The sequence below is a fragment of the Phalacrocorax aristotelis genome, chromosome 9 (assembly GCF_949628215.1).
Source record: "Phalacrocorax aristotelis chromosome 9, bGulAri2.1, whole genome shotgun sequence".
In the NCBI taxonomy this organism is placed as follows: domain Eukaryota; kingdom Metazoa; phylum Chordata; class Aves; order Suliformes; family Phalacrocoracidae; genus Phalacrocorax; species Phalacrocorax aristotelis.
In genome coordinates this window covers 31,249,681-31,274,251 of record NC_134284.1, presented here as the reverse complement: position 1 = coordinate 31,274,251, position 24,571 = coordinate 31,249,681, and the positions used below count along the sequence as shown (strand labels likewise).

The 24,571-nt window shown below is 42.0% G+C and overlaps 1 protein-coding gene and 1 long non-coding RNA gene across 3 annotated transcripts in view; one reads left to right on the top strand and one right to left on the bottom strand.

Annotated features, from left to right (window-relative positions):
• Nucleotides 1-662: 662 nt before the first annotated feature.
• HIF1A (hypoxia inducible factor 1 subunit alpha) overlaps nucleotides 663-24,571 on the top strand; it is a 34,845-nt gene continuing 10,936 nt past the window's right edge. The window contains exons 1-8 of the mRNA XM_075104150.1: nucleotides 663-980; nucleotides 16,233-16,423; nucleotides 17,374-17,519; nucleotides 17,621-17,705; nucleotides 20,490-20,602; nucleotides 21,684-21,886; nucleotides 23,289-23,395; nucleotides 23,579-23,726. Of these exons, the coding sequence (XP_074960251.1) occupies nucleotides 946-980; nucleotides 16,233-16,423; nucleotides 17,374-17,519; nucleotides 17,621-17,705; nucleotides 20,490-20,602; nucleotides 21,684-21,886; nucleotides 23,289-23,395; nucleotides 23,579-23,726 (1,028 nt within the window). The 5' untranslated portion in view covers nucleotides 663-945. The remainder of the gene's footprint in view (nucleotides 981-16,232; nucleotides 16,424-17,373; nucleotides 17,520-17,620; nucleotides 17,706-20,489; nucleotides 20,603-21,683; nucleotides 21,887-23,288; nucleotides 23,396-23,578; nucleotides 23,727-24,571) is intronic.
• The window catches only part of LOC142062127 (uncharacterized), a 37,018-nt gene continuing 14,274 nt past the window's right edge, over nucleotides 1,828-24,571 (bottom strand). The window contains exons 2-4 of one of the 2 annotated variants that reach the window (XR_012662379.1): nucleotides 13,787-24,226; nucleotides 13,580-13,686; nucleotides 1,828-2,750 (exon numbers count right to left, since the gene is read on the bottom strand). This is a non-coding gene — a long non-coding RNA (uncharacterized LOC142062127). Of the gene's footprint in view, nucleotides 24,227-24,571 lie in introns of both variants that reach the window. The other variant, XR_012662380.1, reaches the window with a different exon arrangement.

Sequence of the window (24,571 nt, the reverse complement as noted above, 5' to 3'; positions counted from 1 at the left end):
CGTCCCGCCAGGCCTGAGCCGGAGCTTGGCGGCGGGGTTCGGACCCGCCTGGGTGGGGGGGAAGGCAGCGGGGGCACGGTGCCTCCCGGCAAGCCCCGTCCAGCCTTCCCGGCTCTGCCTTGGGGTGTTGGGCTTTTGGAAGTTGTAAAAGTTGCTTGAAATGTGCTTAATTTTCGGTGCGTTATCCTTCGGGCCCACCCGGACATGCAGTTGGCGATTCCCTTTAATTAATATTAATTAATGAGGTTTTGAACTCTCTTAACTGGAAACGTCCTGGGTTTAGGACTCCAGAAAGGAGTCAAGCATTGCGAAAAGAAGTTCCCTACCAAAAATAATAACGAAAATATGCGATATGCCCATAAATGTGCAGCCGTGTCGGCGGGCTCTGGCAGGCAGCGGTCTGATTTTTGGCGAATTTCTAACGATGTTTCCTGGCGAAAGCAGGGGACCCCGAGCTGGGGCGAGCCCGCTGCCGCTGCCCGCCCGCCGGGGTGCAGGGTGATGGGGTGGGGGGTGCCGTGCCCGGTCCCCGCGCCCGCAGCCCGGCGGGGCGGGGTGCCGGCGGTCCCGCCCCGCACACAGCCCCACGCGTGAGGCGGCCCCCCCCCCCAGCTGAGCGCTCAGCTGACCCCGCCGGCCGAGGGGCCGGGCCGCGCCGCCGCTCCTCACTGGCGCATCGCGGGGCCCGGGCCGGCCGCGCCCGCCGCCGCCTCCGCCTCCTCCTGCTCGGCGCCCAGCCCCGCACCGCCCACCGCCGCCGCTGCGCCCTTCGCCGCCCGTACCTCCCCGCAGCTCTGCCCCGATGCTCTGAGCCCACGCGGCCCCAGACCCGGCCCCTTCCCGGCCGCGCCGCCATCTCCCCGCGCCCCGTGGCGGCCATTGGAGCCGCCCGCCTCACACCCAGGGAGCCGGCGGGAGGAGAAGCCAGCCCGCCCGCCCGCCGCCATGGAGAGCCCCGGCGGCGTCACCGACAAGAAGAGGTACCGCCGGCCGGCGCCGCGGCCTTCCGAGCTGCCCGCCCCGCCGTGCCGGGGCTCGGCCTGCGCCGGCAGCGCTGCTCGCTCGCCGCCCGGCCCCCGGCGCCCGCTTCCCCCCGCCCCGGGGCTGCCGCCCCCCGCTACCCCGCCGCCGTCCCCCCGCTTTGTTACCGCCGCCCCCTCCCCATCCTCCGTCCCCCCCCCCCTCCCTCCCCAGCCCGCGGAGCGCTTCGCTCTTTCATTCCTCCTCCTCCCCGCCGTCCACGTCGCCATTTTGTCGGCGGGGGGAGCGGGCCGGGGCCCCGCTGCCGGTGGGGGGGGGGGGCTCTGTGCGGTGCGGCGCTCTCCCGCGGCGGGAGCTGTCCCGCCGGCCCGGCCTGGGGTGGCACTCGGGTCCGCGGGTGCGGAGAGGCTTGGCGTGTTTTCTGCCCTTCGCGGCCGTGGGGCATGCGTGGGCCCCGCTCCCCGCGCCATCAGCCGTGGCGCCCGGGCGGCCTCGGCGCCGAAGGGCAGACACCCGGGGCTGGCGGCGGGGCCGAGGGGGTCCGCGGGGGTCGTGAGGGGAGCCGGGGGCTGCGAGGGAGCGCCTGGCCTCGTCCGGGTTGCAGCAGGGCTGGGGGCTGCCTTCGCTTCTGAAAGGAGCGGGTAGGGATCGATGGCGCTTTATTCCAGGCGGCCACTAAGCCTGTGGTGCTCCGGTTTTGTGCAGAAAAGGGCCGTTTTGGAATCTGGAAATATTAAGCTTAAAAAAAAGCCCCAAACCGAAAACCCGCGAGGTGTTGGGGAGGGGGGGGAGGGTGGTGGATGGCCGCTGGGCAATGTGAGTTGAGTAGGAATAATTCACCAAGGGTTGTTAGCTCAAATTAGGAGGGGGAAATAAAAGCCTTAAAAGCCTTTGTTACATGGTGAAGTTAGGGAGTTTGAGTATTTGGGTGACCAGATTTCTGCGTTGGTGCTCCACCGGCGCGCTTTGTGGAGGGATTAATTGCCGTAATCGCCATCTGCGAAGACGCCGCTTGTTTATATTGTTATTGATACCTTTTTTTTTTTTTTTAAAAAAAAGATGGATTTTCTCAGGTCTTGTATCAGAGGGTTACCTGAGTATCTTAAACACAATAAGTATTAAAGCGTGTAAGTTGTGCTGGAGAGGAGACTGGCTGGCTTTTAAAATGGATGGTGAGCTTTGTGCCGAGCTGGAGCTGGGAGCGCAGGGTGCTGGGCTGGGGAGCAGGGAGCGCTTCACCTCTAGGACGGGATCATCCCCGGGATAATTTGGAGCTGTTACGGCCGTGTAGGGTGGGGGAGAAGCAGCTTTTGGTCTAACAAAATCCGTACAGTGGGGCACCTGAGGGTGGCACTGATTCTGTAGCCTTTGTTTTTTCTACTCAAAGCTAATGGCTTTTCGGAAGCCTGGGAGAAAACGTTGCAAGAGAAATGATTATTCTGTGCTTTGCTCTGCTGCCCTAATTTAGTGGCAGGTCTATAAAGGGGGTTTGAGACTGGAGTTGTTCTGTGTTGCTGGTTTTTGTTTTGGGTTGGTTTGTTTTGTTTGGTTTTTTTTTTCCCTTGAGCATTTGTTATTTTTTTTTACTTACCATTCTGTCCCACTTGGGTACTTCTTTTGCAATTTCCTTATCCTGGATGTAATCTGCTTTCTTCAGAATATAAGAATCGGTATGCAAAGCTTATCCTTCCTTCCTAAAGGCAGGGCTTAAGAAAGAGAATTTGTTGCTTTCTCTTTCCTGTAGACTGAATTCAAAGTTGGGAACGTTTCTGATAAAACAATAAGGAATACTCAGGTTACTCTGTTGTAGGGTACATTTTAATCGAAAACATAAAGCTGCATCTGTGGTATGCTGAACCTGGGGGCTGTGAATGTGCAGTTGAGCAAAGATGGGTAAGCAGAAAAGGAAGGATATGAGCTCACCAGAGAACTTATTGAATATCTCAAGCATTTCTTAAGAACCTGGGTTGTTTTAGAAAGGGTTAGGTTTTGTGGTGTCTGTGTTCAGAATACCTTTAAGGGAGAAGACCTTCCAGTCCTGGTCTTTGATGATAAAACTTTGGCTGATTGTATATACAGTGCACCTCAATTTTGGCATGTGTTAAGGTCCTTTTGTTCCTTGTCCCTTCCTGTGCTTGTATTTGGATAATGTTAAGCTCTTGGTAGTTAAAGTGAAACTTGTTTGTTTAATTATGTGCTGTGAGATGCAGAAATTACAGAATTTGACCAAGCATGTGTCTTGGTCTTATATAAGTGAAATTTAGTCTTAAAAGTAATTGGAAGTGTGGATTCACGTAGTGGTTTGTTGAATCTGTTCTTTGACGTAGTTGTGAGCTTCTCGTGTACGTACAGGGGTCAAGATTCTATAAGAAACCAAGTATCAGCAACACAATTAGGTATTGAGTTATTTGGGTTTTAGCTGTTTTTCAGTAGTCGTATAATCTTCATGTGCTCCTGGGTTTTCCCCCATGTGTAAGAAGCTCCCCTTGTAAGGAGCGAGTTTAGCTCATTGCACAGAGTGGGTAAAACAGTGTTGTTGGGAGCTTTGTTTGCTTATTGACTTTGGTTTGGTTTGAATTTCAGGCTTTTGTTGAGAAGTATGCTGATTTTTTTCTCAATATTCTTCTAACAAACTCTAGTGCACAGATGGCTGATGCTATGAAAAGTTTTTCCCCAGGTCTGTGGCATGAGATTTCACTATTAGCAGAGTAATTCTTTCACCATTTTAAGTAAATGAGCCATTTGGGGTTACTGGTTGCTTTGATAGTGACTTGCAGCTGGTAGATATACTGGAGAAATGAACCTTGGATTGTTTTAAGTCCTTACTTGTAGCATAAAATATATATTTAATGGTGCCAGTGCTAAATAAGTAAGAGAAGCAGAAGGATTTACAAGTTATTTCTTGAGTGCTCAGTCTGAGCCGTAGGATGGTATAAACCAGTAGAATTTAACATCCCGACTTGGGTGTCTTGCAGAATAACTTCAGCTTTTCAGTTTCTCAGAGTTGGGACTTGAGGCAGAGCTGGGACTTAGACACATCTAGTGTCTGAGAGGATGATTTGAAAGACCAGGGTTTTGCTGCTGGGTCTCTGCCGCTGAGGTCCAGCTCCAGAATCTGTTTGAGAAGCCCAGGTCCTGTGCCGCCAGCTATGAGGGGCAGTGACTACTACTGTTTTTATTTAAACTTCTGTGAGGTCTTTAGGATTGTATGTGCTATTGCTTTTTTTGTCTGTTAATGTCTTTCAAGGCTGGTGGAACTGAGCCACCATTACTAGAGTCAAAAGCGAATACAAAAACCTTTTGTATATACTCTAACTGTACCTCTCTACATGTTGTAAGAAGAGGAGAAATCTGTCAGTAAATCTCCTGTAGAGTCTCCCTGCCTGTACGGGGAGGGCAGAGAGGTTTCTGGCTTACAGAAAGGTGCTTTTACTGCTTTCTTGATTTTTTTTTTTTTTTTTTTTCTGGGTTGTTTGCCTTGCCATAGGGCTTACCTGGTGGTAGTGACTGTGTTGTCTGTTCTTTGCCATTTCCTCAAACATGTAACAGTTTTGAGTTCCTTCAGTGAAAGTGATCAGAAATTACTTCCCAGTGCCCACTAAAGATGCAGGCAACCGTGTAGTGCTACCGCCATTCCTCCTCGTTATCAAGGCACTGAAAATCAGGGAAGAATAGCTGTGGAGGATTTGCCTACTGCAGATATTTTCTGTAATTTTGCAGTGTTGGTGCTTTGGTTTCCTTTTATCAGTGAAGGTCTGAATATTTGGCAGTATGTTGATGGAAGCAGTGGGAGGATTTTCTGGGTTTTGTTTCCAGTCACACTTGTTTAGCCCTTTTGAAACATAGTGTCTCCAGCCCCCAGCGAGGGTCTCTTGGTTGGTGTGCCTGAAATACCAACAACCAGTCCACAGCAGAGAGGTCTAGCATAGATGTGATCAGGTGGTCTCTAGCAGGGTGGTGGGATGGTAAGAGTTTTTTATTTCAAGTACTTTCAAGATTTTTTTAGCAACTCTGCCTTCTGTATCGATGCTTTTCCTGTCTGGTGTCTCTGAAGGCACATCCTGGACCATTTTTGGGAGGGGGGGGGAACAAATGTAGCTGCATAGTGTTATCAGCAGCTTGGGTCTGGCTGTTAAGTCAGCTATGGGATTAAAGGTGGAGGTATGAAGTGGATAATCCATCTTATTCCCACATTTAATTGCTATTCCCATCTTCTAGTTGTTTCCTCTCCTCTTAGAAACGTCCTTCAAGGTTTTACTTAGGTTAGGCTACGATCATGCTAAAGTACATCCTTTGTAAGCCTCAAGAAGCACAGCTGCATGCTGTGTTTCTACTGGCCTCAGAACAGAGGCCAGAGAAGACCGTTCTTATCATGTGTAAGACTTCAGTCAGCAATGTAACAGCACGCATTTACTTACAGGTGCTTGCTTCCTCCTCTGCATATTGTGAAAGCAGCTGTAGACCTTTGTTCCTCCCTATCCTTGAACTATAATGTGTGGAGTTTATAAGGCTGTTTCCGGGACTCTGACTGCTGACGGTGAAGTGGCGCAAAAAAAAAAGTCAATAAATACTAACACCAGCAAATGTCAGCAGTGTTGTGGATAAGCCCAAACCCATCTGAGTTTTTTTAAGAGTGCGCATGTTCACTTTGGCATGCTTCTGACCTGAAAGCCATGAAGATGCTTGCTAAGCCTACAAACACAATGGATTCTTGAGTGTGTTTGTGTTGTTCAGTAGTAGTATCGCACCAATTTATGTTAGAAGGCTGGATTTCAAGTAGGCTCGTGTGAGATTTTTGGTATCAAAGAGGATATTGAATGACAAACTGCTGATTTTTGAGTGGGTTGGGTTTTTTTGTACTGTAGAAGAGGATTTGGCAGTATTATCTCAATTTATTCTTGAAGATCTTGGTGTTATGGTATGCCAACAAAATAATTCTTGTATGATTGTAGGGTATGCATTGTTAAGCAAACCCAGGGGGGAAGTTCAGTGGCGGTATAGGAGAGCTTCTAGATTTTCCTGATGGTAGTGCTCTTTCAAGGAGATGCAAATACCAATCCGATTACAATATGTGTTCTTTAAAAAACAGTTTCAAAACAAAAACAAATCTCGAAAGAACCTTAGCAAGAAGGCACAGTAACCCGTTTCTAGCTAGCTGATGTCCAAAAGAAAGGAATGTTCTAGATTACAAGTCATCAACTCAAATGCTGCTTTTATCTTCACATACAGTTATATAGGCAGGTGTTTACATGCCTCAGAAAAACCACCTAGGTAACGCATGGAAAGAACTTGGACCTTAATCATCTTTTCATGTTATAACAGCCCTTTCTCTTTTGAATTTGAGAAAGTTTAAGCATTTTGAGCCTCTCTTGAGAAACCTCCTTTGTATTAGAGCAGGCAGAAGAACGTGCAGGAGCATCTGAGTTTTTCACTGAGTACTGCTCCAAAATGGGAGATGCTTGGCGGTTTTATGACATTGGGAACTACAAAAATGGCCCAGGAAAGAAGGTGAGCCTTTTTACTTTAATGACTGAAAATTCAAGAAAGATACAGGTTCTGAATTACCATTGGATATGAAGGCTACTAAGGCTTTCCTCTACTGGGAGCTCTGCTATTTAGCTTAGAATAAAAATCTCTATGAAGATTAAGTACTGGAACTATTAGAAACATGAACATGAAATCAAGCAAATACATGCCAGCATATATATGTATTTTTTTTAAAATACAGTTTATGTAGGTGACGAACACTTCAGGGTTCTTTGATGTGGAGCCATAGCCTCAGTTGATGTAAATTAGCACAGGTTCATTGAAGCTACGCCTGTTCATACCAGCCTGGGGGTTTGGTCCAAGATCTCAGAGTAAGTGTATTGATAAAGAGGAGTTTCATCGTATGAATAATCTGTCATTTCTTTCTGTTGAAGCCTGATAATACTGGGACTTGTACAGAATTGTAGCCTTTTAAAACATTGGGATATTTTAGTATCAAGACATTTGAAATGACTCTGCTGGCACTGAAGAACTGGTGGGTCAAGACGATCCATTAGTTGTTCCATAAAGATATCCAATACATAATAACCTTTGTGTGTGTTAGGACAGACACTGTGCAGCTTCTGTTTAATTTGGTGTGGCGTGAATGAATGCTTGTTAAACATTTTGAGAAGAAAATATTACAACAGATCTTGTAACTCACTACATTAAAATAGAGCCTGAACTTCACTTGAAGAATTGAGGAAACTGAATCAGCAGCACTGGGCTGTGCTATTATATTTACAACAGTGGAAGGTTTTACCGAGTAACTTTATTTAACAACGTTTTCAACTCGATTTGTAATACTCCTGGAAGCGTTATGTGAAAAAGATGACACATCTTGTTGACCAGAATGAGTCGTTTCACTGTCAATTCTAAACCAAAACCAGATTGGTGTTGCTTTATGAAAATTTTTGCATTTTGAGAAGCAAAAGAAGTTGAGGCCGAGGCTCCTGTTTTTGTGAAGTTATTTCATGCTGCTTTCATGTGAGATTAGTAAATGGACTCTTACACTAGAAAGGGAGTTACCAGAGGCTTACCTCCTTACCTTTGCCCCCTCCTCACATCCATTGGAAGAGATGGGACTAAGCTCCAAGGAGCAGAGGACTTGAAGTAATCCACAGTGAGTATAAAGGCTGCAGCCTCTACTAGTAAAGCTAAAGAAATGAGAAGCTTTACACGGTGTAGCTGGGGACGGGAATATTTGGTGCTCAGTCCTTCAGAAAGGACTTTTTCTTTGCACCCTATTGAATCTACTGAACGTTGAGCTGACATTGCTGCAGGCTTTTTGTGCTAGCTATTGTTGTGAGCATTTTTCTTGACTGCTTAGTGGATCTGTTTGTTCTTTATTCATACAGAAAAATAAAATTTTATATCTCTTCTGCTCCCTTTTTTTTAGTTCTTAAAACCTTTGATCATGAAATACTCTGTTAACTGAAAGTGGTTGAGGAATGTGAGGTGAAGGGATAAGAATTTGGATGGAAACAGTGAGGGGAAAATGTCCAGCCTCCAGTCTGGAAAACCTGAATGCAACGACATAAAATAAATTATATGTTTCAAAGCCATGATTTAGACTAGAATTAGTTACTTTATCAAGAGTCTGCATCTGTCTGAAGATAGACCAGTTTGTGGCTGAAGTGTTGTTAACTGAGAGCCTGACGGATATCTCGGGGATATGTTTTGCATCTTTTTTTTGTGAGCTTGGTAGAAGCAAAAGCAGGAGGGCTGAAGGGAGGGGAGCACTTAGTGGCTATTTCTGTCAAGCCCATGTTCAGAGATCTCTTTTTGAATAGCTGTGGTTTTCTGTAGTAATAAACAAATTTAACTACTATGTGTCTTTCATCCTGAAGGGCAGAGCACAGCTAATTAGAATACAGCATTAATTTTTTTTCTTCTAGGAAAAGGCCAAATAACCTAGTTGAAAAAAATAAGAATTTTCTTACAACCAACCAGTGTATGCCATGTGGTTATTTTAAAACAGTAAATTACTATGCAAAGGTAAAATATCAGTGGGTTACATTGTGTAGTAAGACACAGCAGAATCACTTCACCACATTCTGAATTAGAAATACTAATTTTGGAAGCTTTCACCTTCTTACTCACACTTTCTAAGCGGGGAGGTAGTTGGGGTTTCAGGTCAGTTCAAGGCCAAATCCAGGTGACGGATAATCTTGGCAGCATGGTCCTGTGCTGGCTTCAGGAGTTTCAGGCTCTGCTGCTGACTCTCATGTGCTGTAATTTACCTGTCTGTAAAATGTCTCTCTATATAGACTTCATAGTTTCGATAGTAAGACTTAACTTTGTAAGTTAACACAGCTCAGTGGACTCTCGCTGCCTCTCCCCGCTATCGTTTTGCAAATGGCAACGGGTTTCAGGGCGCTTGTGCTGCTGTAGCTAATTCAATCTAAACTGCCTGCTTGCTCTCTTAATTTGTTAGGGTTTTTTCAGTGAGGGTTTTTTTTTTGGTGGTAGTCAAGTTATGGTAAATGCCTGTAACTACCCTCATGTAAAGAAAATGGTTTAAATTGCTGCGTTAGAAGGTAATATAAAAAAGCATCAATTTGAATATTTTTACATGCAGAGGATGTGTCTCTGCTTGGATATTATGCTAGTTTCTGCAGTTAAATCTTTTAAATCTTTCTTACTTTATGTAAGGAATTTCTGATTTCTTTTCCTGAGTTGGATTACTGGGCTGTAATGCTCATTAATTCATAATGAGCAAGACTTTCTTCTAGAAAATCACATGCTTGTGATTACACATTAGATTCGGGTGTGGGCTTTTTTGTTTGTTTGGTATTTTCCTCACAAGAACTCTACACAGACTATAAGATAAGGAGAATTGGTAAATAAAATTGTCTGTAATGGTGAAAGCAATAACACTTGAAAAGAAAATCATGTTAAAGCAAGAAGAGGCAAAGCTGTAACCCCAGGTTCATTGTGAACTGGGAGCTGAGAGACCGCACTAATTCTGTAATGCAGTTGTAGAAGGAAGGAGCACCCCTCCAATTTGGAAAAAGTAAAATTTGTGGTAAATTTGCAAATATATCACAGTTCCTGGAAAGCCTGCCTATTAAAGTGAAAATTCAGACTTTTCAGTAAGTGTTTGAGAGTGCGGCCTGAAATGTCTTTTCCCCCACCACTGGGAGGAGAGCTTGGATACCAGAACCAAGTAGCCCTATAAGCCGGCACATGGGGTGACACTGCTCCGCTGGCCCCTTTCCTCCCCACCCCATTGCCTGTGTTTTGTCATCTTTAAACAGCAACGACAGGCTCCCTCGCAGGACTGACTGTAGTGGACCCAGTTGCCCCTACTTGTAACCTATTTTATTGTTGGCCTGCTGAGCGATGAACAGTTGGGGCTGCTGCATCTTGGCTGCTGGTCAGGCCAGACCAGTACGCTACTGCTGGGCTGGGAGGTGAGGGGATGGGGCTTTCAGGGCTGCCTGTGGCTCTGGACAATGTTTGTGCCGGTCTGTCTTGAGACTTGATAGCTTAACACTACAGTCTGTTGCCCCTAGTCAAAGTTGATCAACTTCAATTAGAAAGTATTTTTTAAGGGGATAGGGTTGCTAACTGGCATGTTCTTCATCTATGCCAGGTGGAAGATGAGGAGCTTTTATTTTATGGGGGGTTTTGGGTGGGTTTGTTTTTCTTTGGAAGAATACTTGTATCATTACCTCACCATATATTTAAATAACTGGATTTGAGAACTGTTCTCTTACATTATAAACCCCTTTCTCATACGAAATTGTCTTTAGGGAAGTTGAGTTAGACTGTTTTAGTTTCTCTGTGTTAAGCGCTAGGTGTGCCTGGGATTTCTTTCCATGGAAGAATAATTTAGTTAGTATTGTGGCTAGCAGCTCTGGACAAAATAACGACTTAACAAACAATGAAGAAAAACAAATGGCTGCGTATTCAGCACAGTAAACAAGTGGAGCTCTGTTGTAATGCTCTCTTTGCCAGGCTGCGCCTTTTAAGTGAGCTTGTAGCTTTTCCTTGGTGTGCTCTTGTGCCGCAGGTGAGAGCGGTCGGCATGGGCGTGCCTGGGGTCAAGCTCTTCAGATGGACCATAGGAACACAGTGACGCTGGTGTAATGATACCAGTGTTAGGGTGTTCTGCTGGGGTATGGCTGCAAACTGGGAGTTGCACCTCTGTCCCGAACAGCTGTGCTGGCAGAAATACCTGGTTTAGGCGAGGCGTGGAAAGACGACAAGTTTTGTACCAACTGCAGGAATAAGTTCAACCTTAAAAGCTAAATACAAGGCCACTTACAGGTCTACTTTCTAACTTCCAATGCCATCATGATGACATATACTGTCAATGTATTATTGTATTGTAATAACTGCATCCCTTTTTTCACATAACAAAGAAAAATTGAAGCTGTGTTATAGTGGGTATGGTCTTTGTGACTCCATTTCTAAGCCAGGTATTTCCCAAACTAGGCTTACAGTCTGAGGGGAGGTTGTATCTAACATTGAAGTATTGAGTGTGAATCTTGTACTGGCAAATGATGGGAATTAATGGCAGAATTGAAAACTAGTTGAAGTTCAGTAATGAGATGTTACCAGATTTGAGGCACATTATTCATTTGGATTATATTGTTTCCACATGGTATGCTTCTATGAAACTGTAAGAACAGATGCCGTGAAAAATATAAAGCCGCTTGAGTGTAGAAAACAATTCTAAAGAGAAAAATGTAAATTGCTATCAGAAGGTGCTTGAGTGTTCTCAAAACCTGGATTAATTAATACATTCACAATAGCTGCTTTACTTGGGAATTGAGACTACTTGTAGGGCAAAATCTACCTGATTAGAGGAACAGTAAGTTAGAATGGGAGAAAGGCTAGAAAATAGATCACAGCAGTAAAGCAGCATACAGGAAAACCCCTGATGCCTTGTGTTAATTGAACATTGTGTACCCAACAATGTAATATTTTCCTTAACACTGGGTGGTGATTTAAAAAGCTAGGAGACAAAGTTCGTATGCTACCTGCCTGGAAATCTGTCCATTGACCAGTGTTAATCTAGTTACTTCCAACTGAAATTTATTAGTTAGTGACGGTATTTTCCAGGGTTCTCTTTGCTCTTATTTGCAAATAAGCAGGTAAATAAGCAGGAACAAGTCAGCTTTAAATGCAGCCATTGATTAGTTTTACGCTCAAGGAGGGGAAAACTGTGTATTTGGACAATTGGGGAATCCATTGTAGCAATACGCAGTGGTGGACGGAGGGGTCTTTGGGATGGTATGGGGAACGAGATATCATTTGAGAGACGCTCTGGCCCAAATAATGACAGGAGCTGCACATTTGAGGGGAGAGGCTGTGTTAACATCTGTAACTGGTGTGTGTGGGATTCCTGCTGGCGTGCTTCGTTCTGAAGGCGGCTGAGCCAATTCTTGCTTGCTGTAAAACTTTGTTTATATTAATGTTGCTGCATTTTAAAGCCTTTTTGATTTGAGGCAGTGAGTAGGAGCCTGGGTAATATCCTTCATCTGAGCTCTTGGTTCAGCTGCAGTGAATCCTGGTGGTGAAATAGCTTTTTGCTCTGGGTTTCTAATGTGAATATCTTTTGGAACTCAGATGTTTATTCAGCTATTGCATGTAAATGTCTCTTGCATATAAAAAGTGCCTGGTATCAGGTTTAAAACTGTCAGTGAAACACTGCTTTCTGTGAGCTATGATGCATAACCTGCTTTGGATTACTCTCTGCTTCTGTATTCTGGTGGCAGAAATACAAAATGGAAATGAATGTCTGGCACTGAAATTGTGCAGGAAACATCATACCTGAAAATGCATGCAATTTCCTGTCTAGCACTAGCATTTCTGATATTTTCATTGCATGTATAATTGCCCTTCAGCTGAGGCTTTCTTCTGAGTCTTCAGGGGTTTCTCTTTCATGCAAGACTGATAGCAGGTTGCAACATGGCTCTTAGGTTTGGGGTTTGTTTTAAATGGAGCTGGGGTTCCTGTTGTCTCTATAGAATAGTATTTCTACTGAGAAGACCATGAGCTTTACACATGAGCAGTTACGAAAATCTCTCTTAAATGATATGATTTACTTAAGCTGATCCTGTGGCAGTTCACATCTAAGTGTTTAATGTCCTCTTCCTTGAGCTCCCTTTTTTTCCCCTACTTGAGAGAGAGCTCACTTAGGAAATATATTTTCTTTATAGGAATTCACAATCCTTTAATTGACTGCACAGAAATTTGTGGTCAAAACACGTTGATTGTATGGGTTTTTCTTTTTTTCGTTTACTCTATGCAACTGTAAGTACCAAAGCTTAGAGTAGTTGCAACAGTAAAGGATTTTTTATTTATTTTTTTATTATTATTTGGTGGCATCCCATGTTGAGGCAACTCTGACTTCACTTGGTAATTAAACCTCATTTGTGAAAGACCTTTTCCCTACTAATTTGATCCATTAAAGAAACGCTCTTTGAAGCTGGTAGTTAATCTTCCTATTTAAACTGCTGGGCTTTACTCAGATTGGTTACAGCTTAGTTTTAAACAGCAGCTAAAAATAGTAAACGGTTGTGCTGTACAGTTTAAATATCTATCTACAGTAGTAGCCTTTCTAGAAGGGAAATACCTAGTAAGAGGGAGAGGAGACTCTGCTGCTTGGACAGCACCGGCTGGTACCAGCATTTCACTTTGCCTTGGGTTCTGCCTGTCGGAAAGTCAGGCAACGCTCCAGCAGGCAGCACTTGATTCTCTTACTCCAGGATTAAATTTTAACAGAGGTACTATGAGCTTGATTTGAGCAGTGTTTCAGTCGGTAATTAATAATTCAATGGTTGTGAGAAGTTTTGACTGTTTATGTTGAAGGCTGCTGCTAAGCGTGCTAAAACCAAGCAAAAATCTAGAAACTAGCTGAAATATTTTCACAAACGTTAAGCTTTCAGAAAGAAGATACAAGGGAAAGGGCTGAAAGCACATCTAGGAAACCAATTGCTTCCAGTAATTCTCCCTTGAGTTTCTATTGTAGGAGGAAATTTCTGCAGGTGAAGTGGTCTTGAATGAGTGACCAACAAAGAAAAATCAGAGGTATAGGCAGCATAATTACTTGTTTTACCTTTGTCAGTGAAATCTGCGGTCCAGGAAAGAGGACAAAGAGAATCCACATGGTTTTTCACCTCCACCTTTAGTTTTCCACCAAGAGAAAAGGTACTTGAGGCCCGTCTTCAGTAAGAAATGTTTAATGAATCAGGTTATATAGCCAAAATATTTTTTCAGTATTGTTAAAGGTCAGACTTCTTGTAATGGCTGTTTCTGGATATACCTGTACGTCAGGAGCCTCAAGCTTCTCAGACCAAGGTATCCATGACTACAGCAGGAACATCTGTTGTCACAGGGAAACTGAATGTGAAAAAAATCTGCAAGATGGGAAATATTATCAGATATTTTAGGCTACCTTTCTGAGTAACATGAGCTTATATTCACAGAAGTAGATAGAACTATTGTATGTCTGGAACTTTTTACTACTGTTATACCCATAAGTTAGTTTTCCAAAGATCTCCAGTAATATTATGTTGAATTAGTAATGTTTCTCATTACATAGTAATAGTATTTCTGGGATCTAGTAGTCTGATTTTGCCACCAAAGGAGAAAACATAATCCTATTCTGAGCTCTTACTTACGATTCTGAAAATCAGGCTTCTAGTGCTTCCTTCTGCTGCCAGTGGCAGGGGTAGGTGGAGAGGATGGTGGGAGTAGGGATGGATAGGAATGTTGTACAGTTTTATGAAGTTGGAAAAAATGAAGGTAATCACAGAAGAAATTCTGATGGCTTACTTTGTCTTGATCAGAGTTTATGAAACTTTTGTGTTTCAAGGCATTCGTGCTTTCAATGTCAGTCTTAATAGTATTGTCGCTTGCATGTTTCTGCACAAACTAAGCAGTTTCTTGGCTATTGTGGGTAGCACATCAGGTAAAGGACCAAAAAGGCATTCCTTTGGGTATGTGTTTGACAGCTTACTTTGAATGTGGTTCATTATTTCCCAGGCAGTACCAGCTTGTGAATAGCTTTCCCCTGTCACCTGTATCATTTTTGGTTTGTTTAGCCTTGAGAAAAGGAGGCTGAGAGGGGATCTCATCACCATGTACCAGTACTTAAGGGGCAGCTACAAAGAAGATGGAGACTCCCTTTTTACAAGGAGTCACATGGAGAGGACAAGGAGGAATGGACACAAGTTGCTCTTGGGGAGATTCCGATTGGACACGAGGGGGAAATTTTTCACAGTGAGGACAGTCACCATTGGAATGATCTCCCCAGGGAAGGGGTTGACTCGGCCATGTTGGATACTTAAGATTTGGCTGGACAGGGTGCTGGGCCATCTTGTTTAGACTCTGCTCTTCCAAGAAAGGTTGGACTAGATGGTCCCTGACGTCCCTTCCAACCTGTGATTCTGTGTACCTCTCACAAGATGTCTGCTCATTAAAAAGCATTTTTTGCCCAGATCTGCAGACTCAGCAATGTGAATTTGGTAGTGGTAGTACGTGACTCTTAAGTCTAGTGAAATTTGAAAAAAGTAATTCCTAAACTGTTGGTAGTATATAATGCAGTGCTTTATTTTCTGTCTCTTTCAACTAGTGACACTCAATCTCTTTATGATAACATTAAAAGGCATGCAACTTTGAATTATAAAAACAGTGTTTATAGGCATAGGTTTATCTTAAAACTTTCATGTAAGTTGATGGGGAAAAAAAAGGAGCTCCTACAGATTAGTGCAACTGCCTTTTGTATCTCAGGTGTATGCAAAATGAAGATAGGGTGCCGTCAGAAGACATAAATGTATGAAACAAAAAATGGACAATAATACAGTCTACTTTTGTAGACTGTAATAACAGCACATACAACTGCAGTGGCATAATTTCCTTGAGGATCACAGAAGCACTGAGTTCTTGTACAAATGAAAAAAAAAATTTGGAGCTCCTGTCTCAAAGTGCTTAGTTCAAAACTCATATGACAGATGCAGGAGACAAATGTGAGCCGGTGTGGGTACTGGGAGAAGGGAGAATTATCCGTGTTACTGACTGAGAGTCTCAATTGTTTTGGTCCTTGTTCTTAGTGAGCTTTCCTTTACTTCATGCGTCCTGGGGGAGGTGAGCCTAATGGAGGCAATGGAAGGAAAATGAGGCAACTTCTTAACAGCTGAAGTTCTCCAGTACGGGGGAGACTATGGAAGGGGCTATACTGGAGAAAGAGAACTGGGAATGGGGCTTTTTGGATCACTTGAAAAGCATGACACCTCATGCTAAATCAATATCCTTGCTTATCTGACCCATTAGGTGGGCTTTGAAAGGATGGTAAAAAGGGAAGAACTTGGAGAGTGTACATGATACTACTCAAGCATTGAGTTAGAAATAACTTAAGCTGTAGTGTTTCGTATAGACTTAAGAGGTTAGGAAAGAGGAAGGAAACAGAATTTGGAGGCTAGAGAGGCAGCAGTCAAGGTATGAGATAAGCACTTCAGGAACAGTTCTGAGTACGTAGATGTCTGAAGAACTGATCTTGTCAGATGACTCTGTGGGTTTCAAATTAGTTCTGGCAGACCCCAACTGCAGTAGAACTCAATATACAGAATTACATTTACACTTTTAAACTGAGGTTTTATATTATTCAACTTCAATAACTGGTTAATTGGCTACTGGGCAGCTTAGTTTCAAATCTTAACTTGTGCAGAGAACTCTGTTTCCTATATTAACCCCAAACTTTGTTTATATAGGATTAGCTCGGAACGCAGAAAGGAGAAGTCAAGAGATGCAGCCCGGTGCCGAAGGAGCAAGGAATCAGAAGTGTTCTATGAGCTTGCTCATCAGCTGCCCCTGCCGCACACTGTGAGCGCACACCTGGACAAGGCATCCATTATGAGACTGACCATCAGCTACTTGCGCATGAGAAAACTGCTAGATGCTGGTGAGTGAATAACATAGCAGCATCTGGAAAAGGGGCTGAAGGTATATTGAGGAAGAAGCTATTTCTCAAACCTATCAGCTGTTAAATAAATGCATTAATAGTTGCATCCTTTCTATGGAAAAGTGGAAGACCTTACAGTAGAAATAGGCTTTTGGTGGTGGCACTGTTCAACGGACATTTTTTTTTCCCTTTCTATTCTGATGGTTGCAGTTGGCTCACCACAGCCATACTGCCATTTTCAGTCTCAGTTATTTGACCTGTCTCCAAAAGTTATTTCTCTTTTTCTTTCCCCTAGAGTTGGTTGCTACAACTGTTCTTCACTAAACTGTAGGTGGTTGGTGCAAGGCTGGCTTAGCTAACTGTAGGTGTTTCTCCTTAATATAAACTGCAAGGAATTTTTTTGTAATTTTGTACTCCACTGCAGGTGAAGTTAGCTGAGGATACGTCTGTCTCTGCAGTACAGCTTCCCAAGCAACTATAGGAGTATCTGAGTTAGCTTATGAACCACTGTCTGTATAGCAGGCTGTGGACGCTGTACTTGGATGCTATTTGTAATCGTGCATGCATACCTACCTATACTGTATTGAGGAGTAACTTTGGTAGGCATACTCTGAAATGCCTCCTAGGAAACCCCTGAAAAAGGTTTGTAATGCCTTTTTGAGATAAATGGTAATGTTTTTGCCACATAGACTTTTTCCTTTGATGGAAGGAACTTAAACCTTCCTTAAGACGGAAGGTTTATTGGTTTAACCTCATTCCGATTTTCTGTGATTTGTGATATCATTACTAGAGCTTGAATAATTTAATTGATCACTTATCTAAGTGAATTATGCTGGTTTTAAACAGTCCTGCAAGACTGACTCCTTGCAGACTGGTGCCAGAAGTCATTCCTGATGGTAAGTGAGGAATGGCTGATGTTTACTTTAACGAAAATGTGTGGCTGCTTGTAGGTGAGCTGGAGACAGAAGCCAAAATGGAGAAGGAACTGAACTGCTTCTACTTAAAAGCTCTCGATGGATTTGTCATGGTTCTGTCCGAAGATGGGGACATGATTTACATGTCTGAAAACGTGAACAAGTGTATGGGACTCACTCAGGTGAAATACTGACATTTCTTAAGACTGTTTCAAATCTGTAGAAGTTATTACGTTTTTGTATACGTAAAGTTAGACGCCCGTATACCTCTTGTTTTTTGCAGTTTGAGTTGACGGGGCACAGTGTATTTGACTTCACTCATCCATGTGACCATGAAGAGCTGAGAGAAATGCTTACACACAGAAATGGTGAGAAGAAAGAAAAAAAAATTATTTCATTTACTTATGGATGGTTCTTGCTGGCATTAGTACAGTTGGCTATCTGCCAGAAAAAGGTGTTGAGAGAACAAACTAGTATGTTTTGCTGCCTAAATCTCAAAATAAACCTTGGAGATACTAACAACAGAAATAACCAGAATGTTTTGGCAATATCCTAATTGTAGGAGAGATGAGTCTTCATTAGTACTCTTCAATTTAAAACAAAATTAACAACTAAAACAGAGTTATTGAGGGTGGAAAAAATTAGCATGCCTACAGGAATAAAATTAGAGGTAGGTTGAATGAGAATGATCTTAAACAATTGCTATAGAAGGATATGGAGAAGTTAAATCGGTGTATTTGTCTTGGTCTGGGCTTGCCTTTACAGGACAACTTAAAAGCGAATAGTTTCTTCCAGAAATCTGTGGTGGTATACTACAGATACTATATTTAGGAGACCGAAAAACTAATTGGGGAATACTTGGACAGCCCCAAAAAGGGCTTTGGGATTGACACTTCTCTGCACCTTTTAATTGGTGCATGAAATTGGTATCTTTTCACAGATTTCTGACTCTATCCAAGGAAGAACACCATGTTCACATATTCTTTATGCTTTTGAATTTAACAAATGCCCATGAATTACTGCTTCTATGCCTTCTAAAAGTTTGTTAATGATTATAAAGGCTTGGCAGCCTGCATGCCTCCAAACAAATCTGCATTACTCAGTTGTTAGAAGCCTAAAATCTTGACCTCTCTAATTCCTGTTCCATCACACAAGGGTTATATGGACTCTGAATCTAGATAAATTACCAACCCTGACCTCTGCTTTTGTGTAGCACTGTAAATCAGAAGTCTTTTATGTTGTCATTCTGTTTAATTCGGTGAAAGAGACCTGATAAGATATCATAGCATTAAGGGCCCCGACTTTGATATTGTAAGCATTTTCTAAACTTGTCTGCCCTTAGTATTAAGGTATGTTTTTAAGGCTAGATTAGACTCCCCCCCACCCTTTGGAATACAGTAAATGCATCTGGGAGGGGTGGGGACACAGCCTTACTAAGGCAGTGTAAAAACTGGTCTTGTTGCAAAAGCTTATTCTTAAAAACGTCGTATTACCAAGTTTCATGCAAACCAACTCCTGTGTGTCTAAATTGACCAGTCTGGAATAAGATGTCTGGAAAGCATTATTACTAAATGTGTTTCGCAAATGAAGTTGGCAGACAAAAGTCTAAATTACAGTAATAATAGTACATTTTTATATTTATTAGTATTCCCAGGTTGCATTCTACTGCAGCTCTTACATCAGTGGAATTATTTTGGTTTTGAATTGAGTATTAAATACTCCCCTTTGGGACTACATAGGTGAAAATGAACATAAATGTGATTGCCAGAAACTGAAATGCTTTCTAGTTTTTACAAAGTTGCTTTTTGAAATTCCAAAGCTGGTGACTTTAAAAATAATGTCAGTGCTTAATCAGACTTGAGAAAGTTGCTCCATCTTTTACGGTCGCTACTTAAAGCAGAGCCTTAAACATCAGGACTTGGTAACAATAACGTTGTGTGATCTTCAACTATGAATTTCTAGATTGGTGTAACTCTTTCTAAAACATACTGAATTAAAAAAGTTTTGGCTGCTTCTCTGAACCTTCCTTCCCTGTCCCCCCTGCCCCTTATTGAGGATGTTTTGATGTAGCATAAAGTAGGCGTGTCCCTGGTAGTCTTTTGCCTCTGCTAGAAGCAATAGACAATGTAGCAAGGAGCTTTAATGTTTCTCTAGTGAATTTTTTTCGAACTAGTAGTTGTGGTGCGAGCCATCGTGAAGAATTTAATAGCTGCTATTGTCTGTGAAGGATGAGAGCAAATTATTGCATAAACTTGTATCAGAAGTAAGCTCACATGTTCTGAACTTCCACCCTCTGCCATGATTTGGTCCTTGCTCCTTAGCACGCCCTGGCAAACACTCTTCCACTGCTCCTTAACCTAGGTGCTTTATTTCCTCCTTCCACACACAGCTTGTTGCTTGCAGCTCTCCTGATAGGATCAGTTTGCCTTTTCTTTGTCCAGAATAGCCTAGGTAGTAATTGACTCTGAAAGGTTCTCCCTGTAAAGGCAAAAACTTACTTGCTAACAGCAGGCTTTAAGTTAAGGCTAAAAATTAGTGCCACTAATATTAATTTGTATTAGGATTTCTTGACTTCTTTTTTTTACCTCCAAGAATGCTAATAATGTGCTTAAAAACATGGTCTTCGTTTACTCTTAAGAGTATAAATCGCTGTGGAAGTATTTGGATGCATGTAAACGGCAGAGTTGTTAATTCTGAAATGAAAAACTTAAAATACTACAGTTCTGTAGAGCTACAGGCTCAAAACTTATTTGGTCTGAACCTTCCTGCAGTGAGTTACTGATGTATTTCAATGGAAACCTACTCAACAGTACTTCTTGTTCTGCACATGCTTTTCTTGTCCTCTGTCATGATTTTAAAATACATTAAATTTTCAGTCACTCTCTCTCCCCACCACTCCCCAACTGTGGAGTTGGCTACAAATATGATACTGATCTTAAAACATTGAAACTTCAGTTTTTGCCTACCTCACAGTAAAGCTTATTCTGAAAAGTGTTGTCATTGAACGTGCTGTTAGGTTAATCAATCTTTTAAATTTACTTTTTGGGTCTTCCCGTAGTCTTAGAGCTTTATAACGCCTTTTTTTTTTTTTTCATGCCTTTGGAAGATGATCCAAGAGCTTTAAGAGTTGGTTTACTATTTGCTTTTGCCAGGTCCTGTGAAAAAGGGCAAAGAGCAAAACACGGAGCGCAGCTTTTTTCTCAGAATGAAGTGTACTCTGACTAGCAGGGGAAGAACAGTGAATATAAAGTCTGCTACGTGGAAGGTAACTAATGCAGAGGAATATTTACATAGTTTGGCAGCTTCCTCTTCAGATGTCATAAGACTGTATTTCAACATTTTTACTTCACGTAGGGAGCTTGAGTTTCACTGAGTACTTAGCTAATTTAATGGTTGTGCTTCAATATGTTGAACTTTAATGCCAAATACATCACAGAGGTAACTGAAACAATGTTCTAAAATTAGTTTTTCAAAACTCTTTTAATGAACTCTCCATTTTAAATTAGAGGTCATTTACTTATTTAGTAATTATAATTTCCAGTATGTTTGCATAAAGCTTCCTCTGAGGGAAAAAATACTTGACACCACTTGTGCTGATACCTGATTTCTTTTGATTTGCCACTGTAAATGTGACAGTTGAGGTCTCTCTGAAGGTGCTGGCTATCCCTTTTGTAGCAGTTGGAACAAAAAGAGCCCAGCCTGATAACTTTCTGCAGTGAATGCATTTTTTCCTCTGGACAAAAAGTAACCTTTTACCGCATTGAGTGGTATTATGACTCACAGTTCTCTTTGTAACTTAAATTTAGTTATTCTGGATCAAACAACTTCTTTCTTCTTTGCTGCTGTCTGTGAACAATTTCTACTTCAGAATGGTTAAAAACAAACAAAAAAACCCCAAAACAAAACCAGAAAAAGCCCCCTAAAATGCAAAACTTGACTATATTTAATATCACTTCTGCAGAAGATCTAAAATGGAGGCTGCTACTATTACCATAACTTTAAAATTTAAATAGTAAGATACCTTTTGCTGAGGCAATTGCTTATCATTGTTGACATTAAGGTAACATTCACAGAACAGCAGTTCACAGAAATGTCTAGCATTCCTTCAGCCTGCACCCAAGAGGCAAGCTGGCAGCCTGTGTACTCATCGCAGCCTGCGTAGCGTGAGGGGGAGAACTACTGCTCTCCTTCAGCCATCGTTGGAAAGCACTGCTGCCTTTCTGTTGCTGCTATCACATCGAGGGTGGGGAGGGGAAGGACTTCGCTCCAGGTGTGCTAATGGAATTACGATTGTGTTGTCTGACAGACAAGAACCTGTCTCTTTCTAAAATGCATCTTTCCCATAGGTACTGCACTGCACTGGACACATCCGTGTATACGACACATGCGGTAATCAAACACACTGTGGCTACAAAAAGCCTCCCATGACGTGTCTGGTGTTGATCTGTGAACCTATTCCTCATCCATCAAACATTGAGGTCCCCTTGGACAGTAAAACGTTCCTCAGTCGTCACAGTCTTGATATGAAATTTTCCTATTGTGATGAAAGGTAATATATAATCTGTAATTAATGAATTCATGTGAAGGATTTGCGGGGTTAGTACATGTGGGCTAACGTTGGCCGTATACATTTATGTAGCCTTACCTTGTTACCTTGATTCATCGGTGCAACAGAGTCATCACTGGGATGCTTTGGCTTTTACTAACTGATGAGGTTGTCTTATTTAAAGGCCAGATTTTTAAATCTAAGGAGGGTACAGGGTTATTACTTTGGAATAAATCTTTTGCCTGCAGTTAACTGCCTGTTCAAAATGGTCTTTAGTGTGGTGGTAGCAATTGAACTGAAATGAGAAGAAATTTCTGGGCAGTGAAAAACCAGGAAGGATTTTAGGTTTGTCAAAGATGATGGTACATTTTGGCAACTGGAGAGAGAGTGTGTGTAATACTTGTCAGATACATCTTATTGCTACAAGTTCCCCCCGCTCCGTTTCTCAGGAGATTAGCGTCTGCTTTCATTAGTCCAAAAAACCCCCAAAAGTTTAGCTGTACTTCTATACATCTGCTGTTGAAAATGAGACTTTGTTCTGGTACAAGTCATGGATGTAGTCAAATAGGTAAGACTGCTCTTACTATCCTGTGGAAACTTGACAAATTTGAAAAACAGAAGTGAAAGAAATCATTGGTTTGAGGTTTTCTGTTGTTTTGAGGGTCTTTTGTTTGGGTTTTTTATGTAAAAACATAAATTGGGTAGTATTCATTACTGCCTATTTCCTTTTTCTTTATAACAAAAACGAACTTTTAATTAGTTGCTACAGTTTGGATGCTGAGAGATGTTACTGCAGATTATTTTCTGTCTTCTGCAGTAACTTTTACCTTTCTAGGACTGATGGTGTCACATAAAAGGTACTTATTCCGTCACATTCTGCATGTAGAATAGGGCAAAATACATGCATTCCCCTGGTTAGCACTGCCCTCTGGGGGCTGAAGAAAACACTTTTCTTTAAAAGCTGGCCGTGGTTGACAGTGGGAAGAATAAATCTGGTTCTGAACTTCTAATAGTTGCAAATTTGAAACTGTTGAAGCATGTATTTTATCTTATTAAATTCTCATATTTGTGTAAGCTGGATATGCTAGTCCATAAGTAGCTGGTCTACCTTTAAGAAAAAAAATCTAGAAAGCAGGGATTTACTTAATCCTGTCCACCACAGGACATGATTTATAAATATTCAATGAGAAGTAAAAATCTGTGCCTGCTGAAATTTCTTTTTTAAAGAAGCATAAAAAATAGCAATTTATTTCAAAATGAAAGCTCCAGTAAACCAAAATTGCTGCTAACATCTATGGAATTGACTCTCAGGATTTTTCTAGATGTGTGAGCATCTCAATGCTCTAGTATTTGTGCCACTCCATGTCTGCTTTTATTTAGCATTTTTTTTCCCATTCTTTTAAAGAATTACAGAGTTGATGGGGTATGAGCCCGAGGAACTCCTGGGTCGCTCGATCTATGAATACTATCATGCGCTGGATTCTGATCACCTGACCAAAACACACCACGACAGTAAGTGAAAAGATGTACTTAAAGCCCCTGGAGTACAAGAGATGAGATACAGCACCGGGGGAAAGCAGCAGCAGAATGGGGGCTTTCTTTTCATTGCAGATCTCAATCTGCAGTGAATATTTACCTTAAATGGTTTTGGTTTTTTCTGCCTGTAATTAAAGCTGGTGTCCTTTCTGCTTTCAGTGTTCACAAAAGGGCAGGTGACAACAGGACAGTACAGAATGCTTGCTAAACAAGGTGGCTATGTCTGGGTTGAAACTCAAGCAACTGTTATATACAACACTAAGAATTCTCAGCCGCAGTGCATAGTGTGCGTAAACTATGTGTTGAGGTAAGTTGGGTGGACGTGGCTATTCTTTGTCATCATTTTTATTGAAGATGAAGTCAGATACTGATGGCACTACTGGTTTTTTTTTTTTTTTTAATTGAGAATGTGGCCCCTGTTGAATATGTTACAATGTTACTATTTTTCCTGCCAGTGACATTTTTGCTTAGAATACTGCCAGTCCTCGGATCAGGAATTGTATTTGAAAACAAAATACTTTTTTGATCTTGTGATGTCAGTAGGAAAGTCTCTTGCAGGCAAATGAATGTAGGGCCTGCCTCTTCTCGGCTGTTGTGATGGAAGCATTCGAGAATTTGTGTGCATTCTAGACAACTCTCTAATCTTAGTCCAGAGTCTGGAGCAGTCGATTTCACTAATAACTTTCAGTCATGGAGTCAGAGCAGCAGTAATGGTGTCTTTCTTAATCCTATTTATCTTTTTCTTCCTTTAGAATTGCTATTTTGATTGAAAGCTTCAACTGAAGGCAGACTTGTTTGACTGTTTTTCTGCAACAGGATAATAGTCCTAAATTAGCTTTTCAAAACTTTGATAATGGTACATTCACTAATCAATCAACATATTGTACATTCATTTAAAACAAATAAAACTGTTTTCAGAAGTAACTTTTTTTCTTACTTTCTCAATGCTTTCAGAAAAGCATGTTTATTTTTGTTACTTTTTTTGATGACACCACAATTAGTGCTTACTTTGTCTCGTACATTTGAGGAAAGAATGAGTAAGAAAAAAAGAATTCTTAAAGCTCCTGTCCTGGTAATTTTGTGGTGTGGTGTGTGGTGGTTCTGTTTTGGGTTTTTTTTTTGGGGGGGTGGGTAGGGGTTGTTTTTGCTGTG